The sequence below is a fragment of the Mauremys reevesii genome, linkage group 2 (genome assembly GCF_016161935.1).
Source record: "Mauremys reevesii isolate NIE-2019 linkage group 2, ASM1616193v1, whole genome shotgun sequence".
In the NCBI taxonomy this organism is placed as follows: Eukaryota; Metazoa; Chordata; order Testudines; family Geoemydidae; genus Mauremys; species Mauremys reevesii.
The window spans coordinates 51,918,204-51,939,678 of record NC_052624.1 but is presented as its reverse complement, the minus strand read 5'-3'; the positions used below and the strand labels follow the sequence as shown (position 1 = coordinate 51,939,678).

General features: G+C 39.9%; 1 protein-coding gene across 16 annotated transcripts in view; it reads left to right on the top strand.

The window, feature by feature from the left end:
* THSD7A (thrombospondin type 1 domain containing 7A) overlaps window positions 1–21,475 on the top strand; it is a 556,843-nt gene that overhangs the window by 499,294 nt on the left and 36,074 nt on the right. For all 16 annotated transcript variants that reach the window (XM_039524530.1, XM_039524529.1, XM_039524540.1 and 13 more), the window contains 7 exons: window positions 1,912–2,090; window positions 5,933–5,938; window positions 6,633–6,766; window positions 13,169–13,322; window positions 14,502–14,643; window positions 15,592–15,707; window positions 20,480–20,597. In XM_039524530.1, the coding sequence (XP_039380464.1) occupies window positions 1,912–2,090; window positions 5,933–5,938; window positions 6,633–6,766; window positions 13,169–13,322; window positions 14,502–14,643; window positions 15,592–15,707; window positions 20,480–20,597 (849 nt within the window). The remainder of the gene's footprint in view (window positions 1–1,911; window positions 2,091–5,932; window positions 5,939–6,632; window positions 6,767–13,168; window positions 13,323–14,501; window positions 14,644–15,591; window positions 15,708–20,479; window positions 20,598–21,475) is intronic.

Sequence of the window (21,475 nt, the reverse complement as noted above, 5' to 3'; positions counted from 1 at the left end):
CTCACTGCATCCTCTAAAAGCAAGATGAGATGATCCCACACCAGTCACCAGATCAGGCCAAGCCCCTTCTGCTCTGGTGGGACTCAAATGTCCCATAGGTTCCACTGTTTCCCTCTGGCATTTTGGCTTCATAGGTCAAACTGCAAATAAAGTAAGTGTATCTCAAGTGCCACTCAATTGTAGTATTAAAATGAATGTATTGCACATTTCATCATCATAAGACAGTCCCTCTCCTTCCTTATGTGCTTTGATGAGCAGTGAAATAGATAAGTGTTGACATTTAAATTATCATCCGTCACCTGAGTTAGCACCCTTTAGAGATGAATAGAGTCCACACCTCTTAGAGTTAGTATTTCAAGTTCTCTACAAATTCAGGCTGCCATCAGTGTGTCTGTTAATGTCGAAAAAACTGTTTGTTTCCTCAGAACCATAATGGCTACAGATATATCTTTTAATGAAAGCTGACATTTTGGAGAACAAGATAGAAGCCTCAAAAAAAATAAAGGAGGGGGGTGCCAAATCGTTGACCTAACATGACCCAATGCCATTCAAGCCTCACTCTTATCTCAAAAGCATAAAACAGAAATAGAAAGGAGTTCAGAGAGGAGGAATTAAAATTATTAGCGACCTGGAAAACTTCTATTTGAAAAGATATTGAAAAGCTTGGGGATTGTTTAGAGAGTCAGTTAATAAAAGGAGACAGTATAGAGGGAGACAAAATAATGAATAGTATAGCAAAGGTAAGTCCTCACTAATAATACAAAAATAAGGAGACATTCAATGAAATTAAAAGACAATAAATGTAAAACTGTGACCAGCCTGCTCTACCAATGGTATGAGAACTATCTCACTTACAATACATAAATGATTCATTCCAGCTGCATCTCATCATTTTATTAATTTGTCGGTTTTTCAACTGTATGTAAAATAATTTTCATTAAAAAGTCTACATTTGCCAAGTTATTACACGTGGAACCGGAGATACTACCATAACTTACACACACACACACACACATATATCCAGTAGATTAGGATGTCAATAAACTCCACTATATAAAAAAAGGGGGAGGGGTGGATAGTCCATATACATTCAGGACATCTCTACAGTAGCGGCACAGTTATGAACACTAACTTTTTATGGTTCTTGCTGTAAATGTTAATATAAACCACACACATAGTATAGGTCTAACACATTCTGCTTTAGAAGAAATACGTTATCAGTTGTTGCATTGATTTAGGAATGGTATCCTAGTTACATACCTCTATACATGCCCTCCTTCCAGTTTCTCAGGATCCATGAGTTACCAAAACTAAGCATTTGCATTCCCCTTCAGAGTGATTACTTTGTGTATTAGTGAGGGCAGATGGTTGTTAATCTGCAAATCAGTAATGTGGCTGACCACTCTCTCTTTCTAGCCTTGAATAGGTCATAAGATATTAAGTTTACTAGTTCCAAGCTGATAAGACACAAGTCTTGTGGTCCAGTTTGTTAGACTGTTAACATACATATAACCACAGCGGACTTGCTTGATGCAACTATATAAAGGTTTGTAACTCATCTGTGTGACAGGATTTTTAACACATCTATCTATCATTTCTGCAGCATGAGACTAATGCAGTGTCAATTACACTCTAGCAGCTGTTAGAATGTCAGACTGTGGAAATCTGGTGAGAACAAATTCTAATCAGATAATATTGAGGATGCTCAGCTGTTATTTTAACATAATCAATGGGGGCATGTGTCAATTTCCTGCAGAATTTAATTTAGCCCAAATGATAAAGAAATCTCTGCATTCACCCACTTCTGGCAAGTCAAACTTTGGACACTTGAAACAAACTAGACTGAGGCGCCAGAGAGAAGTGGCAGAGCAACATGCTGAAGAGATTTTGCTTTCATTTCCATTCTCTTAGGTTACATTGAGGAAGCCTGCATTATTCCATGTCCGTCAGACTGCAAGCTCAGTGAATGGTCCAACTGGTCTCGCTGTAGTAAATCCTGTGGGAGTGGGGTAAAGGTTAGGTCTAAATGGCTCCGTGAAAAACCCTACAATGGTGGAAGACCCTGCCCCAAGCTGGATCATGTCAATCAGGTAAATCCAGTTACTTTTCTTTGCTGATATATTCCTTTATTTCTGTGTTGACAAATTGTATTACATATATAAAGTCAGTGAAGAATCCTTTCCTTCTATGTACTTCACATGCTGTTTGAATTGAGTAATAAGGACTGGCACTGGTGGAAGACAGAAAGTCCTTATATGCAAAATTAGGGTTAGGGTTTTTCTCTGTGGATTTAAAAAAAAAAAAAAAGTCCGTGCAATATGCTGTATTACAAAGCCAAAACTTGCAAGGCCCAATTCTGCCTTGATTTTCATCAACTGCAGACACTCATCACCTTGCAAGATTATCTCTTTCTTAAACATACTGCTGAAGAGCTGAAGTTCTCATTATTCAGAGAGGGAGGTTGAACTACACAGTACAGGAAATTCCCCTCCTTAATTCAAACACTGCCATACATTATAGATAAAGTACATGCAAAGTAAGCAGCCCATGAAGAACATCAATTCATTCTGTTCAGTATCCTCCTCCTCCATTTGAATACATCATCATGAGAGCTGTGCAGTGAGGCAGATATTTTGGTATAATATTAATACCTGGAGCTAAATATTAAAAATACCTGCCACTTCTTCACTAAGGAGGAAATTGCTCTCCATTGTAAAAATATCATGGGACCCAAACTCTCTGTGAGACTGATAAATGTTGTAATTCTGAGTCTGAAAAATAAAATAATTCCCCCAAAGCCCCTTTAAGGGCCTGGTGGCATTCCTCCAGTCCTGCCTTTCTTTCTTGTAGATACTCCATGTAATCAGTGAAATAGTTATGTTGGCCCATCCTCTTTTTCACCACCTCCCCCCATCACCACCACAAAAAAACAAACAAAACAAAATCAAAACAAAACACCAGAAACATTCAAAGTATCCACAGTGTGATTCTTGTGTCCTCCTTAGCATCCTATAGCCAAAATTGGCATCCACATAGTTTTTGGCCTTCCATGTGCACTTGTTTCAAAAAAGATTGATTGAGACTGAAACTTGAACGTCTAACTGCCTGGGTGTTAGAATCCTTCCCAGGGCAGCAGTCAGCCAAATTGATCTTGCGGGTGCCTCACTAGGGTCTCATGGAACTGTAGGTGTCTGGATACAAAACACTGACACAAAGCAGGAAGATCTCAACAGAAGTTTTTAAAAATAAGTTCTGGCCTTGCCCAGGCATGTAAGAGCTGCTGTATGTAAAGTTGTTGGGTTGGGCAGTTTTTAGTAGTAAAAACTGCCTTTTCAGGTTTATTGTCTCTCTTCAAATTTGATTTATATTCATCTCGCATTTGATTTAATTTGCATTTGTGGATAGCATGTTAAATGGCCCCATATTCATCTCCATAAATATTCAGAGGGGGGAAAAATCTGGCCATTCATATTCGAAGAAGGTGCACGTTATTAATACCATCTTATTGACATTTTGTCAACACAGAATGAAATGGTGTGTTGATTTAATGTTTCTACTTAAGGGTATATAATTAGTTGTAGTTTAGAAAGTGTTTAAACTATAGCTAATACACTATGTTTATAGTTCACTTGAATACAAAATGCCAGTTTCAATGAAGGCTGTGTTGGTTTGGAGGAGCATATTAAAACTGTTTGAAATCACAGAAAATACATTATAATAGGAACAAATTATAAAAAAGTTTATGGAAAAAAATCTCTTCCTGCTTGTAATATTCATGTGGCACAATATTTCATAATAAGATCTTCAGGATGTCAGAGGAGAAGTTGCTATATTTGTATTAGAGAACTCATTTTTTGTATATAGCACTGCTGCCCTCTACTGGTATATAACCTAGGATCTTATTTGCTGCAGCTTTATAGCTGCTAAAAAATCCACTATTAAATTACTATAATAAAGGTAAAATTGCAGTCTGATAATGCATGAGGAAGAGGCTGTGCCATCCATAAAACTAAACGTTTGTATCCCTTAATATTAAATACACTTCACTGTAAATCCTTAAGTGTGGAAATCCCACAAACCCATCCTGTGCCAATGACCAAACAGATGCCCAAGGCTGTTTGTTTAATCCACACCTGATCCACAGCTCAAAGAAAATCGACAGAGCAAACTAGCACATTATCATATCAACACTTCAGAATGAAAGGCATTTCCACTTGAAAATAATATTTTGTAATATAAAATGTAAGGGTTAGATTTTGCCATTGGTACCTACCAGTGTGCAGAGTACCATGCTACAGCTGGAGATGATTCAGCAAGAATTTCCACTGTGGTCTCCCAGAAAACATACCCATAGCTACACCATCCTTGGAGAGAATGCAACATGCTCAATTCTCCATGCCAGATTCCAACCCTCAACACCACTCTTTCAAGTAGCTGGCACACAGGGTTGTGACTAGAAAGGCAGGGCCTGGACTCCACACCAATGTTGCAAGGTGGGAGAAGGGCACCTTGCCCTATTCCCTCCGGCACATCCAAGCAGGAACTGATCACAATCTGGCCCTTAATCTAAACCTATTTTCATTAATAAATGATATTTTCTAATTTAAATTATTTGCAAATATATCCATACATGTCAACTGTCCCATTTAAAGGGCAAATGTAATAAAACCATTAATTGTTTTTCTGCTCTTTCCATCTTAAAGTATCTCATTTGGGGCTAAAAGGTGTGTCCCTATTTCTTTTTCCTTGAATATCCTTATTTATGACTTTCTCATATTGGCAGAGGTGTATGCACAGCAAATTCGCTCATGGAGAAAAGTGTGATATATGGATAAGCAAATATCTTAAATTACCTGTGGAGCAGGAAATTGTTGAAATTAACTTTTGAAGATTTATTCTCTTTTCCCTAAGCATCTATAGTTAAAAAAATAAAATGATCTGTACTGCTATAGTGAAGGTTTTCAGGTGATAATTCTGGGTCCAATTCACTGAAAAATTGTCTCTCTGGCTTTCAGAGAGTTTCTGCTAGAGGCAGATTCCAGTTTCCTGGGGAAAATAACATCTACCTTTTCTTTGGCTTCAGTGATTCTCTACCTCCCCACCTACCTAGGCAGGCATGGAGTCCATGACAATGTTGAGCTCTAAGTGCTTGCTATCCGTGACAGTCACATAAATGCCAATACTGTCGAGAGAACTCCACTAACACCTGGAACGCAGGCCTGGGCTCTGTCTTGGCTGACAGGTGCATTGCTGACAACAGCTAGAGAGTGCCATATTGAGATTCTCCTTTAGATTGCCTAGTAATGTTGGCTTTAGCTTTCTGATAGCAGATATATCAGACAACTAGAGAAGAGCTTTTAGTGGCAACTGGTTTCAAATATTGGACACAAACTTAGGACTGACTAAAAAGATTTAAAAAATGTGTGAAGGATGAGATCTTTGTTACTTTCTCCACCTTTCTACCCATCCCACGCTACCTGGCAGTACAATATTGATAATATATAAAACACAGTCTTCCATCCAAAACCACTCAGGAATTTCTTCAGTCTTGGAGAAATTGAACTCCCCAGCCTGTAAAGAATCTATACCCATTGTAGGCAGAGAATAAAATAGTTTAACCATGTGTTATAAACAGTGTGAGGAAGAGGTGAGCATATTTGCACTAGTTCTCCATCAAGGTGATGTGCAAAAGAATTTTTTTCTCTTAAATGCTGACTTCATGCAGAATGTGTTAGTAGAGATACAAGAGGGAAAGCTATGTCTTATCTGGCCTACGTGGTGAGGCTTTCTACTTGGTAGAGAGCATAGAAGATTGTTTTAACCAATGAAGCACTAAATATATACCATTCAAATATCTGCGTTTCGCTCACTAACTAGTGTTTCTATTTATCTTCGGTTGTCCCCTTGGGTTCATGGCAAATACCTGCTCCAGGCTCAGGTAAGAGTCTCAAAATAGATTCCTAACCTTATAATGTGCTTCCTGACCAAGTTCTATAATGTATGCACTGTTTGGCCTTTTCTGTAATTGTTCTTTAAAAAGATACATGTGATGGTACATAGGATGCCATTTTTAATGTACCTCAGACTGTCTATATATAACATTCCAATCTTAGCATGATATAATAACTTTAAGGCTTCACAGTTAAAAATAGTTTAAGTTGAGGGGCCAGATTATGCTCTGATATACGTTGGTGTAATTTAGGGAGTGATACCATTAGAATCCACCCTCCCCAAACACACCAAACATCCACAACTAATAATATTAGGTGGAGGGAGTGTAGAGCATAAAAGGAAAGACTGAGGAGCAGGCTGGCTTCCCTATTAGAGCAAAGTTAAGGCTGTTGTGTGTGTTAGTGGTAATGGTAAAGTGCATGCATGCTGGTGTAGAAGAGAGTTTGTACTGTTAGGGATTTAACTTTTCATTTCCTTGCTTTGGTGTCAGGTGTTTTATGTCTGTTGTAACAGCAACTGTCTCACAACCTACTTGTACATGTATTCAGATTAAATATATTTGTTATCTTTACAAAACAGCAATAATGTTTGTGTTGCTGCTATGTCAGAATGACAGCTCCTGCATACTTGTCATAGTTGCATACCGTGTACAGCAAACTTACACTCTTTGTGGATTCCAGGTATATGAGGTGGTCCCATGCCACAGCGACTGCAGCCAGTACATATGGGTTACAGAACCCTGGAGCGTCTGCAAAGTGACCAATGTTGACTTAAAGGAGAACTGTGGAGAAGGTGTGCAAACCAGGAAAGTGAGGTAAACAGAATGCAATCCTTCTCTTAAAAAACAAAACCAGAAACACTCACCTTTAAATTATGACGGGATTAAAGAAGCAAAATTCTATAGAAGAGTATTTTGACAAAGGTATTTTCACAAAAGTTTGTCTAAGGAATGTTAGACCAGAACCTCAGCTGGTGTAAATCTGTGTAGATTGAACTCAGTGGCGCTAAACCAGTTTACACAGTTCAGGATCTAGCCCTTTGTTTCTGTTTTTTATTTTTTTAAATATTAATTATACTTTATAAAAATAAAACTGTAACTTACATTTATATAGTGCCTTTCAAGATAATCCCCAAGTTCTTTATAATTTAACATAGAGATCAGTTCTCACTTATCAGTAAAATGCAACCATCTCTGGGGTGAAACATGGCAACCCATTTTACCGTGCACAGCAATACTGCACAATTTGGTGCAAAAGGTGAAGGATGCCACATCCAACTGAAAACACAGTGAATTAAGGTATTCAGAATGTAATCACGCCAGTTTGAATTTGGCTGGGGCTTGTGGTTAATAGCCCTGTTAATTAAAAATGCTGAGAAAACTTTACCACAGGTGGTCAGTGCCTCAGACTTGCTTCTCAGCCCAAAGACAGATTAATGTACTGTAGGGAGTCTTATGTTATCATTAGTGATGCTCCTTCTATTTCTAAGTTTTATATGTAAGTAATAAAGAACTCTGTATCAGTGTAATAAAGAACAGTAGGAATAGCTATCCTGTGTCCACAGTTCTTGGAATGATAAAGAAAAGCTATGGAAGTCTTTAATCATATTTTAAATTTGAAACGTATTTGGGCCTAGAATGCTCTAAACATAGAAGTAATGGGTGAAAATCTCTGTTCCATATTAAATGGGCACAGCATCAGAGAAGAGAATTTGGCCCTATATCTGGTGCTGGTTTTCAACACCTTTTTGTTACTCTAGCGGTCCTCTAGGTGTGCTAAATCAGCCAGTGTGGACACTGGATTTGAAGTGCCAGTTTTCCAACATGGTTGTAATATTTCTGACACACTACAGTAGAACAAACTCCTGACAACAAATTCAGACACTTGCTGAGTCTGGAAACTAATCACCTGCAGAGGGAGAACAATTCTGCTCAGAAGCTGACGGTATCATGATTACAGTATGATTCTTATGGAGTTAAATAGTTTGATAGTTTCAGTATAAATTCACATGGAGTAGGATATATTTTTAATTGTTTAGTTGAATTTAGTTCTGGTGAAAGGTGCCAGATTTACAGTGCAGAGACTGAAATCCTGTGCCCACAGGATGATGCTGTGCAAGAGTCTCTGGACTGTCCCTTTAATTTACTAGAACACTGATCCAGAGCGACTATCTCTGAAGATAAAAGGGTAGTTCAGTGTCCATGATCATTCAATCCCTGACCTCTTCATCACGATTACTAACAAGGTTGTCAGTTGAGTCCAGTTGTGGTGGTGCATGCTTGTTTACTAGGAAATGGACTGAGACTATTCACCTTGACCATATTTTATGATTATACTGCTTCTATGAGTGTCAGATGGTTGAACTTTAAATCCCAATTATGACTTTAGCATATTTTCCCCCTGAAAAATAATTCACAGAGCTACTCCGGGCAGTTCTTTTCTGATCAAATATTTTGAGTTAATCAATTCATTTGGAGTTAATGAATTCAGTCTACAGAACCCATTTGAGGACCAGCTATATTAATTGCCAAAGATTCTCTTTAATGTACCACAAGTACTCTAGCAATTGCTAGATTTGACAAGATTATGTTTAAAATAGAAGCACACCTTGAATTTAACAATTTATTTGAAGGTCAGATTTTTAGTTTTCACTTAATATTTGTGATAAAGTGTGCATAATTTACTCTAATATAACAGCAACCAAAATAGATTTTGGAAGTCCCACCAAGAGTTTATTCTTTTTTTAAAAAAAGAAATTGGTGGTTGTGATGATGCTTTAGGCTCTCTCCAGAGGTACACAGCTTTTGACACTACCGTCAAAGCTAGAGAAGAAAATATATTATTTATGCCAAAGAAAGGAATTTCAGCCCTTTGGGATGAACACACACACAAAAATACCTTCCCTTTTCCCTTTCATATACTAACTCTCATTGGATAACTAATTCCACCAAATTTTTTCAGATACAGTATCTCTGCTGGTTGTGTTCATTTAAAATAATGTTTTCAGACTGACAGCATGAGATCTTCAGGTATATAGGAATTGGTAATGTAATAAAATGGTATAGTTTTAAAATATTGCAATGAAAGTGAAAGTTTAATGCAGGGCCGGCCCACAATATTTTGGCACCTGAGGCGGGGAGCTCAAATGATGCCCCCATCCCCTCTCGCTTGGGCCAAAACTTTGAAAGGTCTCAATTCTGCCTTCTTCCTGTTCTTCTACTCTCATGGTACTGCTCTGCTATCTACCCCAATAAAGGAGAACTAACAACTTAAAATGCCTTGTTCAAAAATTTTAAGTAACACTTAACTTTCAAACGCCTGAACAGCAAATGTAACTTTTCTTGCCTGCATAGTAAACACTGGCATTTTTATCTATTTGAATAGTCAAAGTGGTGCTTTCCATGCCTTCTTGGTTGCAAAGATTTGAACTGCTTCCTGAGGGTCCACAGTCTGGGCCAGCTCATGCTCTATTGAGATGGTTGCAAGGCCGGCCAGCCTCTCCTGTGTCATTGTGGAGCGTAGATGTGTTGTTATTAACTTCAGCTTGGAGAAGCTGTGTTCTCCACTGGCAACTGTTACAGGAAGTGTATGCGCAGAGCAACAAAAGCATTTGGAAAGAGGGTGGTCATCTTATTTGTGCACCTATATTCCAGAACAGCCTTTGGAGTTGAGCCTGCTGAAATATATCTTGAAAGGGCTTTCAGTTCATCACCTAAATCACTCGCATCAATATCACGCATGTCATCATGTGTCAACACTGTCTCTAGTGCCCTGCATTGGTGGTGTCGGTCATCTTCAGCTACAGTGAGGAGTTTTGGAATATCATACAACATCCCAAATATACTGCTGTGTTCCTTGAGGTGCATGAAATGTTCTCCAACTGACTGTTTTGCGCAATCTAGCACCTGGTTAGAGAATTCAACTTTGAATTGTTATTTGGGATCTTTTATGAGATTAACCTGTGTCTCGCAATCAAAATGTCTCCTCCTTCGGTGACTCTTGTATTCTTGAATGGGTGGGAAAATAGCTTCAGTGAGAAGTTCCTCTGCCAACTTCTGTGCACTCTTCAGAACATTTTGGAATCCCTCATCTGACCAGTAAATCTGTAGGTATGACTTTGCTTTGTCCAGTTGTTCCATTGTTCCAGATATATCAGGGTCAACACCTTGGAGTCTCTTGCTTACAATATTTATTTCAAAGAATGTCATGCCACAACACTAAGCCACACAGAAATTTGAAGTTATGTATGTTTCTGGTGATTCCATTTCCCTCTGCCACTGTTCTCCCACGAACAGTTCCTGTCATAGCATTATCCCCCATACTGGCAACTATGGCATCATCTATCTTCCCCATTTGGTGTTTGATAGGCTTTATCGCCTCCACTCGACTTTCTCATCGTGTGGCACTCAGTGATTTCAGTGTCAGAGAGGATGTTCCCAGAGGTTGCTTCAAAATCTGTTATCGATGAGTTGATGTAGAGAAAAATACATAGATGCTTTGAATTTCATTAAAAAATTCAGCAGCCTCACTAGAAGTTGACATAGCATCACACCAGGAAGTTCAATGAATGAGAACTGCATGGGTCAAAAAAAGCTCGAGGGTTTAACTCTCAGATCTGTGTCTGCACTCCTCTGTTCTTTCCTCTCATGTTGGCACCATTATCATAGCCCTGACCTCTCATGTCAGCTCTCGCAATTCCCGTATCTTCTAGCTTTTTAAGAAGCAAATTTGTCATACCAGCTCCTGTAGTATCATCAGTGTCAAGAAATTCTAGAAAAAACTCTGACAGTCACCATTGCAGGGACATTTTCACTAGGTTCTGTTGTTGTTACAAAATGCTCCATTAAAGTCATTTTTTCCATATGGATGATGTCAGGTGTGCAATCCAGAATAACAGATAAATATCTTGCTGACTTCAGATCTGCCACAATCTTCTGTTTGACTTTTGTTGCCAGTAACTGTATGATCTCATTTTGAATTGTTTTTCCAAGGTAGTGGTGTGTGTACATTTCTTGGGTGGTGACTCTTCTTAGATGCTCCTGGAGTACAGCATCAAACTCAGCCCTCAGCTCCACAATTTTAAGGAAAGTTTCCATTGTTTGGCATATACAGCTGATCTGAAGTGCCACACAGAGCTAGGTTTGGGTAGCAAGCATTCTCACAATGGCAATGAGCCTTTTCAGAACACTTTGCCAGTAAAGAGACTCTGATGCAATCTTTTCTTTACACTGATCATCGATGGTGGCCTTTAACTTTAGTCTCATCTCAAGCTCTTTCCACCTATGGAATGCTCTCTGGTGATTTGCTGCCTTCTCATGGCATGCCAGATTTCTAGCCAGATTTTTCCAGTCCTTTGTTCCTGTAGAACCCAAATGTGGCTGGAACATTAGACTGGAAGAATTTGCAACAAAAACAGTATGCAGCATTCTGGGTTTTTGAGTACATAAGCCATGGCCTCTCCACTTTGTCACCATTGGGGATTTCATGCCAGTAATGTGTTGGATGGAAACTTCTATTTTTATTGTCTTTGGGAAACATGAAGTTTTTCACTTGCTGTGGCCCATGCAGTACAAGGAAGTCCCTCAGGCTGCTGCTCAAGTGGGTCCACAGTCCTGTAGCATCTAGACTTAAGGAACTAAACTCAGCAGCAGCTGTTCCCTGTGCCTCCACCGCACACTTCTCTGATCTACACTTTTCTTCGGGAATGTGCATGGTTACATCCATTTGAGATGGAGATATGGCTGCTGCACTAGCTGCCAGGTCACCTGCACTCTGACTAACTGGAAGATCAGGCATCTCCTCACCACTCACATCCTCACTGGTGCCGGAAGGCTCACCATGAGTATTTGTATCTATGTGTCTCAGGAGAGCGTCTTCCTGCTTAGATAGAAAAGCTTCCTTTGCTTGCTTGCTTTTTCTGAATGCTGCCCCAGAGGGGCATTTTCTTCTTTCACTCATGACTGCTGTTCTGTGCCACCTATAGTGGCTCTCAACACTCAGTTGAAGGGGACAAATAAGCAGGCTGGTAGCAGGGCCTGAGTGAGGGAAGATATCAGCGTCTTAAGGGCCTAACTGGCTTTCACTACTTCAGTTGACTGCCTGTTCTCCTCAAGTGGGTTCAGGGAAGCAGCAGGAAACAGGAAGCTCCCTGAGAAGTTTGTGTTAATCAGTCCATGCTCCTGGGGGTGCTAGAGAGGTACATAAGAGGCTCCTCCTCTCTCTCTCCCTGCATCTCCTGCTGCTTTCTGTTATTCCCCTTCACCTTTTCTCCTGCCTGCCTGTTATGTCTCTTGTGCCCTCCTTCCTCCAGCACAGCACTTCACCATCTCTGTCCATCTAGAGCAGAGAGAATGCAGCAGCAGCAGACACAATTTTTTACACTCTGGGTCCTAGTGGCACCTTCCGCCCTTCCCTTCTCTCCCCCCCCCCCCCCCCACACACAGTCTGGCACCTGACACAGCTGCTTCAGTTTGCCTCATGGTAAGGCCAGCCCTGGTTTAATGGTCATATGGGCTCTTCCCCCTACTGTTTTGTGAATCAACTCCAGGCTATGTTAATTGACCCTTGCCATGTCCCCTATCCTGGCAGGAGCTGTAAGGGCTGGGAAGAGTAGACCTATTTAGATTGAAAATTCTTTGGAACAAGGATTGTGTTCCATTTTGGCTGTAAAGCACTGAGAACAGTTGAACTCCCATCTTGATGGGGCCTCTGGATGCTAATGTAAGCAAAGCAAAAGGCTTTGAAGAGATCAGTAAAAAAAAGAGGCATGTAACTGAAGAAACAATTCCAAATGGCTTAGAATTTTGAAGGAGATTTATAAGTATTAACAGAATTATCTTCATAACTCTCAGACATAAGAAGTTGTGCAATTCCAATTTACTGATGGGTAAAATGATGCAGAGAATCTGCGCACATTCACTCGGTACGGCAGTGGCTGTGCAAGATTAGAACTCAGGAGCTTCTCACCCCTAGCCCTGAGCTTCAACCGATATACTGCACTGCTGTCTGCAGCAGAAAAAAACTGGGGATATTTTGACTTTTTCAAATTCTCATTGGTATTTTATAGTTCATTATTTGGGTTACATCAAAAATGTTCTAGTTTTTTCTATTTGTATATTGCTTGTGGTCAAACTGATAAAATGTCATGTTATGTTAATGTAGTGGATGTAGGAAATCCATGGCAAATATGTTTTAAGTATAGCCTTATATTTTCCCAGATGCATGCAAAACACAGTGGATGGTCCTTCTGACACTGTTGAGGACTACCTGTGTGACCCTGAAGAGATGCCTCTTGGTGCTAGAAGATGCACATTGCCATGCCCTGAAGACTGCGTTATGTCTGAATGGGGCCAGTGGTCTAGATGTTCCTTGGTAAGAAACACGTTAACAACTTGACATTAAAGGTTTCAAGACTATTTTATTTAAAGAAAGTAAGCCTCAAGTTACTATGCAGAGATGCTACACTTAACAATAGACACACATACAAATGATTATAAGTTCCTATCAACTGCATTATTGGCAACAGCAGATTGACAACAATCCCATCAAGAGGGCAGTGTGTCAGCATTTCTTCATTAAAAGCAGTTGTTCAAGAAATCACCTCTTAAGGCTGATACTTTCATGAGCTATTGCCCTCCATTTTTAGGGAAGGTTAATTTCAGATGAGTCTGCTTTGGTAATATCTGAAGACCCCACATTTCTTAGATCCTGTTCAATCTGGCTTTATAGCGCTCTGTAAAAACACCAGTAGGGGCAGGTCTACACTCAAACTCTGCAGCTGTGCTGCTGTAACGCTTCAGTGAAGATGCTGCCTTCGCTGACAGGAGGGCTTCTCCCATTGGCGTAGGTACTCCACCTCTGCGAGAGGCGGGTAGTTATGTCAATGGGAGAAGCCTTCCATCGATGTAGTGCTGTCTGCACAGTGAGTTAGATCGTTATAATTATGTCACTCAGAGATGTGGAGTTTACACACCCCAGAGTGACGTAGTTATACCAATGCAATTTTATAGTGTAGACTTGGCCTGGGTGTTCTTTAGTGAGAGAATTATCATCTGTAAAGAGCAGATAAAAGTCTTAGATGAAATTAAAGATAGCTTACTCCATCGGCCCTGTGTTCTTTGGCTGTCTGGAGTCTCAGGTGAGAAAGTGAAACTAAAAATGGGGTTCTTAATTTCAGAAGCTTGAAGAAATAGGGGTTTTTCCTCAGCATCTGAGTCGGTGCACTGCAGATTTTGGAGAGGCAGCTCATAATCTGGAAGTTCAGATGCTCAGTTGCTTTAAGGCAGTATCAATGAAATGTGAACTAGATAGGGAATTATTAAGGCATTACCGAGGTAGTTAGGTATTATTAATTCCTAGGCATTACTACCATGATAAAATAGCAGACTAAATCCTCCCATAAAGTAACAAGGAAAGAGTCCCTTCTAGGCAAAGTACAATGTCATTGTTTTACATTAGCATTTTGTAAAAAGGATGCTTACAAGGCTGTTATGTTTGTAGGTGGAGTGACTGAATATATCAAAAACAATTGTTTCTGTTTTCCTTTTCAAGCCCTGCAATGGAAGTAATGTACGTGAAAGGTCAGCGGAGCACCTAAGACAACCCGATGAAGGAAAGGATTGTCCTGCTTCCACTGAGACAGAACCTTGCAGTCTGAACAAAAACTGTTACCACTATGATTACAATGTGACAGGTATTTGTGTTCTTACAATCTAATAACAGGCTGTAAAAATATAAGAGCTCAACCTATTTTCACAATTTAGTTCTACATACAACTAAAAATTAATGTGCAAGTCAAGTTTGCCCAATTAGCACCTGGCTTTAAACCAGGGCTCATGGTCCTTTATTTCTGATCCAAGAGAAGTACGCTAGAGGAACCCCTTTCACTCAGTCTTGCTAAAGTTGCTCTTAGCAGATAGTAAAGAAGAGTTGGGTTGGCTATGCTACAGCTGCTTCCCCCTAGAGTTTAAGTTATCGCCTTGCAGAAGCCCCTACCCCTCCCTGCAATTAACTATAACCCCCTGTCTGCCACCATATCCAAGGTGTTTCTCTTGTTAGTTCGGCCCTCTCCTTTTATAGTGAAACTGTGTTAATAGTGAAGGGGGGTTGTGTGTATGAAGAAATAAAATGCCTATACAGGCATCCATTGTACTCAAAATATAGGTCTTTCTGCTTTCTTGTGTTATCTAATGTGATCTGTACAGTCTGTAGTGAAAATAGAGTGAAACGCTTTGATGATTCAGAGAAAATGCTCTTGAGAAACTGTGTAATTTGAGAATCATATGACTTCGATAGCCTGGGTATCGAAGTCATATGATTCTCAAATTACACAGTTTCTCAAGAGCATTTTCTCTGAATCATCAAAGCATATATGTACGTGTGTGTGTGTGTGTGTGTGTGTGACTTGCCCCCAAAAATCCAGATAAACACAATATTTGACTTTTCAGAAATACATCCTGTCACTGGATACCTAACTATGGTTATTTCCAATATGTCTAGCTAATGGGTTTCATGAGCTTTTGAATTGATTCTTAGGGTTATTTTTAGGCCGTTTGAATTAAATGTATTATTCAAGTAATCAAAACTTCATCAGAAATCAGTTTCATTGGCATCCTGTCCTGATGGTCTCCTTTATTTCCAGACTGGAGTACGTGTCAGCTCAGCGAGAAAGCAGTCTGTGGTAATGGCATCAAAACAAGAATGCTAGATTGTGTTCGCAGTGATGGCAAATCAGTTGACCTGAAGTATTGTGAAGTGGTGAGTGGGGGGATCTTTTCCTTTTGTGAGAAAACTCTTCCTACAAGCTTTAATTCATGCTGAGCTAGCTGACCTGCGCTGCATGTAACCCATCGCCGACAGATGTTTCTCAACATTATTCATGAACTGTTAAGTGCCCCTTGAAATGAGGCTGTGTCATCACCTGTGATTTCTTCATAAAATTTCCTCTGGTAGCTTATGTGTGCACCCACAAAAGGGTGCTGATTATTATGTGCTGAAGGAAATGATTTGGGAACAATAATCAATCATGTTGAATAAAGGTAATAGATCTTAATCAGAATGCAAATCATTCCAATTTGATGTGATTTCTGTGTAGTACCTTGGACAGCTGCCGATATCAATCATTTATTCGGTGTGTTGCTAAATGTGTGTCATGTGCCATTCTGCAGCCAGGCTGAGTGCTAGCTTCTTGTACCCAGCTGTGTAAGATGAGAAACATCCAAGCTGTGTGAAAAAATTGCTGAATTAACAAGCAAATGGAGCTTCTTACATAAGCATGTTCAGTGGGAGTAATATTCAGCAGATGGATCGCCTTAATTTTATGTAACTGTTTTATGAATCTGTTTTTAAATGACTGCTCAAGGCAGATAATACTATTGCTTGGGTTATGTCACGGGTCTGGTTAAAGGAGACTGTATCTATTCATGATTGATGATGTGCAGATCATACCATGAAGGACTATGGAGAAGAATACACCAAAGTTTGCATTACAGAGAAATCTCTCTAGTTGTGCCAATGGAAACTGGCTGAGATTGCCTCAACCCCCTAACAGAACAGACATTAAATCACCTGGAAAGTAGGAGACTAGAATCACATGCACAGAGACCATGTGCCCTCCACAATAGCTCAGTTTGATCAGCATCCCTTCCCCGCTCTCCAATGGACTTCCCTTGCTGGCAGCTGCTTCTCAGGACTCCTCTTTAAGGAAGGGAAGGTTGCCAGTGGTGGAGGGAGCTATAAAAAGATAATACATACTGGGCAGTGTTATATTTGAGAGAAATTCTGCCAAACTGGTGCTATTTGTGTCCCTCCTGATCTACCCACTCCTTTCCCAACTCACTCAATACCCATGTGGAATCCTGAACCCACATGTTCTGAGCAAAGGATGCTGCACTAACATGTCCTCTTTTCTGAGCACACAAGTTTTCCTCTACACATGGATCTTGAGAGTATGATCAGGCCTATTAATATGACCATTTACGTTTCGAAAGTCTCAGGGCAAAAAATCAGCCCTTGGATCCCTGCCAGCAAACTCCACTGAAGTTAATGGGAGCTGTCTTGTGCATTAGAAGACAGAATTTGGTGCTCAAGCTATTTTTAGGAGATTACTGTATTGAGTATTATATAATGAGACATTGTTTAAGTTATGGTCTGTACACGTGGACATGTCAACAGAATGAATGCCTTTCATGAAACAATGGGTTTTTTCTCTGTAAAGCTGTAGTAGTTCATCCCATATATATTATATATATTATGTCTCTACAAACTGTGAATTTGGGCAGTATACAGGGCAAATTATTGTTAATTTGTAAATGGAGATCTCATTGCAGAAGCCTTGAGCAGCTTTTCCATAATTAAGGGGTGGGTATTTGGCTGGTTAGACAGTGAGGACAATGGAGGCAGCGGAACAACCATTTCAAAAACTTCTGGCTGGCTAGCCCCTCAAGGCCAGAAGTCCTGGCAGCCACACCACCATTTACCAGTGACTGCAGCAATATAGTCCTACTTTGGGGGGACAGCATACAATGATCCATTAGTTTTTTAATTCGAGACCACAGAGAGTATTCACGTAGTCTGCAGATACAAAGCCTTGATCCACTAACAGTCTTACCATTCAAGCCCTTCTATTTGTTACGTTTTATGGATGTAAGAAGTGGCACAGCAAGGTCAGAGACTAATCCAATAACTGTAGAGTAAGACCTGTTTACCTGATTAGCAAGAAAGCCAGGCTGTTGGAATCTTAAAACACCTTTCATTCCGGGGAGTGAAAGTGAACTCTGAACTTCCAAGTCATCAGAAGTGGGATTTAAGACATGACAAACTTTTCTATGTACTATGCACTTTTTGCTAATCTGACTAAAAGTATTCTCTTTATATTTTTATAATATGTACTACGTGCATTGTAGTAAACCCTTTTTAATCTCATTCCTTTTACGTATGTGCGGTGTCGTTGTGCATTACAAACAGACAGACTTCTGTGTCTAAATAATATTACAGATTCATTAGTTATACAAAACTCATTCTATGTTTATTTACAGATACATCAAAATTGGTAACTGTCATTGTTTTTTCTTACGGTAGATGCAGAGAACAGAGATCAGAATAGCCACCCCTAATCTGAATTCTTAATAAGTAGCGATATCATCAGCCAAAATGTTATAGCTACATTACATTATCCAAGAGAACAATAAAACTGTACCTTACACTCTGCAGAGCTATCATCATTATACCCAGATGCAAGCTTAAGCCCAGTAAAATTCTAAAATTCCATTCTGATGCTATACCAGTGGTGACTGTCCTAATGTGGTCTATATGATTTGACATTAGTTTCAGTCAGTCGGCTAAAGAAGTTATCCAATCATCCTGATTACTGCCAGGATAAATCAATTTCCAGGGCTTTTTTCCAAGTAATATATTTCTGTGTAAACTCTCAGGGAACATTAATAGGGGATCACTTGGTTGCTGCCTTTTGTAAAATTAGCACATCACAGAACTCTTCCTGCCTTTTACTTGGGCTCTTTAAAATTCAAATCACCTAATTTAGGATGCCGCCCCCACCTGACCCCCTGCAAATACCTGTGAATTTATTGTTACTCATTTACTTGCGTTTACAGATCAGGAGAATTTGGAAATAAGCATTTTGTCTGCATCGTACAGCAAGCTTCACTACTTTATTAGTACCAGGGCCGGTTCCAGGCACCAGCGCAGCAAACAGGTGCTTGGGGCAGCCCATGCAAGGGGGCGGCATGTCCGGCTCTTTGGCAGAAATTCAGTGGAGGGTCCCTCGTTCCCTCTCGGAGGGAAGGACCTGCCGCCGAAGTGCCAAAGAAGAAAGCGGTGCGGAAGAGCTGCTGCCGAAGTGCCGCTGATCACGATCGTGGTTCCTCCCCCCAGACGCTTGGGGCGGCAAAAACTGTGGAGCCGGCCCTGATTAGTACACACTCTGTTGGTCAGCCTTACATGATAAATCTCCAGCTGAGGGTAGACAAAGATCTCTTCTTGAGTTAGATATACTTGCAGGAAGTTTGTCTGGCAGGCTGCTGCCCCCTGCCAGGTACAGCCAAGAATACAGAATGCTTAACTTTTACATGTTCAGTACAACTTCAGTATCTGAAAATCACTAATCAGAAACCACCTGTTATCCAACACAAAGCTGTGTCCATTTCAATTTCCAGATGAAGGAAGTTTATATATTTTTCCAAATGCTTAGTCAGCCACGGTTTCCAAGGCCTGGAAGCTCAGAGAGACTTCTTATACCAGAGAAAAGGGAGAGGAACAATGGATAAATAAGAGAGAGTTGGAGTCCTGCTTACAGTGATCTATTTGGCTTCCCCAGAGCTGGCTCTGCAGCATTTCAGCACACCAGGCGTGGGGAAGCCAGCCAGCACTCTGTAATGTGGGCTGTGACTCTCTCCTGTTCACCCTTTGCTTCCCTCTGGGACTTCTCTTTCTCCAGCTGCTGAAGTCCTGTTGAGCAGACCAGCCTTGGGGAAGCCAGCCAGTTCTCTGTAATTGCATGGAATCGGCTCAGTGGGCTTTGAAATCTGTGCTCAGAAGAGCTGACCCTGAGAGCAGACTTCAAAGCCTATTGGCTGGTTTCCTGATTATCCAACCCTTGATTATCAAAAGGGTTTCAGGTGTCCCCTGAGAGCTTCAGATAATCAAGGTTACACTGTACAACAGAGAAAAACTAGGAATTCATTGGTTGATCCATAAAAGGTCTCCTACCTCATTTGTCTCAGTAAATGACACTGCAAATGTAAGTCTAATCCTGCCAGTATGTCAGGGTCAGAAAGCTATCGTATGTGCAGTATATTTATAGAGTGCTCATTAATGGGCCTAAATGCTGGTCTGTGCTAGGTTTGAGTGGGAAAGAGTGTTTTTATTTCCATTTAAAGTCTAATTACTGGGTTTATGTTCTTGTCCTTTGCAGTCATTATTCTAATGTGTTTTAACATTGTCTAGGTATCTTAGAAAGAGAGAGATTCTGTATGTTTTTTAATCATATAGCTTCAGATCCTCAAAGGTATTTAGGCTCTTAACTTCCATTGATTTAAATGAAAGTTAGGCTCCTAAATATCTTTGTGGATCTGGACCTGAAAGCCATAGATAAAATTCAGTCCACTGCATAGTGCCAATAAAGGAAAGAACTTGTCACAGCTGGAAGTTGCAGACCTGTTTGATATTCATACGATTTCCTATCAGATTCCACATCTGCTCCCTATGCTGGACCTGTCCCTTTCATTAATGTTGGAGCTTTGTAGGATGTGTATTATCCCCTAAATTCTGTCTGTCTATGTAGTAGCTCAATAATACGGCTTCCTTATTCTTTTTAATTTTGGCAAATCTATTAATTAAAATTACAGGGCCCCAGTGAGGCCAATATATTCTGGATTTTTCTTTCTCTTTAATAATTATTAAATATTTAATCCAATGTGATTAGTTCAAATTCACCCTGTTCTCAGTAGTATAGGCTAGACTAGTGGGACAGACCACATGTCACATGCTGACAATTGTGTCTCCTCTTTTAGCTTGGCTTGGAGAAGACGTGGCAGATGAATACCTCCTGTGTGGTGGAATGTCCTGTGAACTGTCAGCTTTCTGACTGGTCTCCATGGTCTGAGTGTTCTCAAACATGTGGCCTTACAGGTTAGTCATTGTTCTTGGAATATCTTTGTGGCTGAGCATTTTTTTTTTCAAATCCAACACAGGAATTTGAAGAGTAGTTGATTAGAGAGAGAAGACGGGGGGCCTAAATCTGGCTTACCTTTCTCAGGCAAATAGTAGGTTTCATTGAGCTATATTGAGGTTAAAATGAAAAGGATTTGGCCCACACTGAAAAAAATTTCTGACTCAATAAATAGATATGAGATCTGACAAATGATACTTGACTTTGCCAGAGGAGATTGACCATACTGGACATATGAGTCATAGATGTCCCAGCAATGGGAGATTTAGCCTTACAACTCTCATTAATATTATTGAGATAAGAAAAGCTAAATCATAACACATGGCTCTTGAAAGTTTAACCCACCATAATAACAGTCATCACACCCTTCCTCTTTTTTATAAACAGAAAATAGGAGCTTTTGCTTTCAAATGGCTAATATTTTAACTTTATATAGACTATAAACACATAATGAAACAAATCACATATACATACATGCACATGATGGAAATAGCATATAAATAACAAAATAGAGTGTCCATTATTTGCAAAACCTGGAGAACAAAACAAAAACAAACAAACCTGAACCCAAAGAGGTCATGCAGGGCATCAATTATTAATGTGACTAAATAGATAAATAAGTGAGAACATAACCTATGAGTATTAGGGACTAATATATACTAAATGGCAAAAGTATGCAATAGTGAGACCAGACATGCTCATATTTTTTCCATAGTTTCTATTAAACAGAGTCATTTTTTCCATTAATGGAGTAGTAGAGACCTCACTAAGCCAATCTGTATGTGTGAAGGAGGAATTGCAGATTTACATTTTCTAAAATGATCTCTTTTGGCCTCTA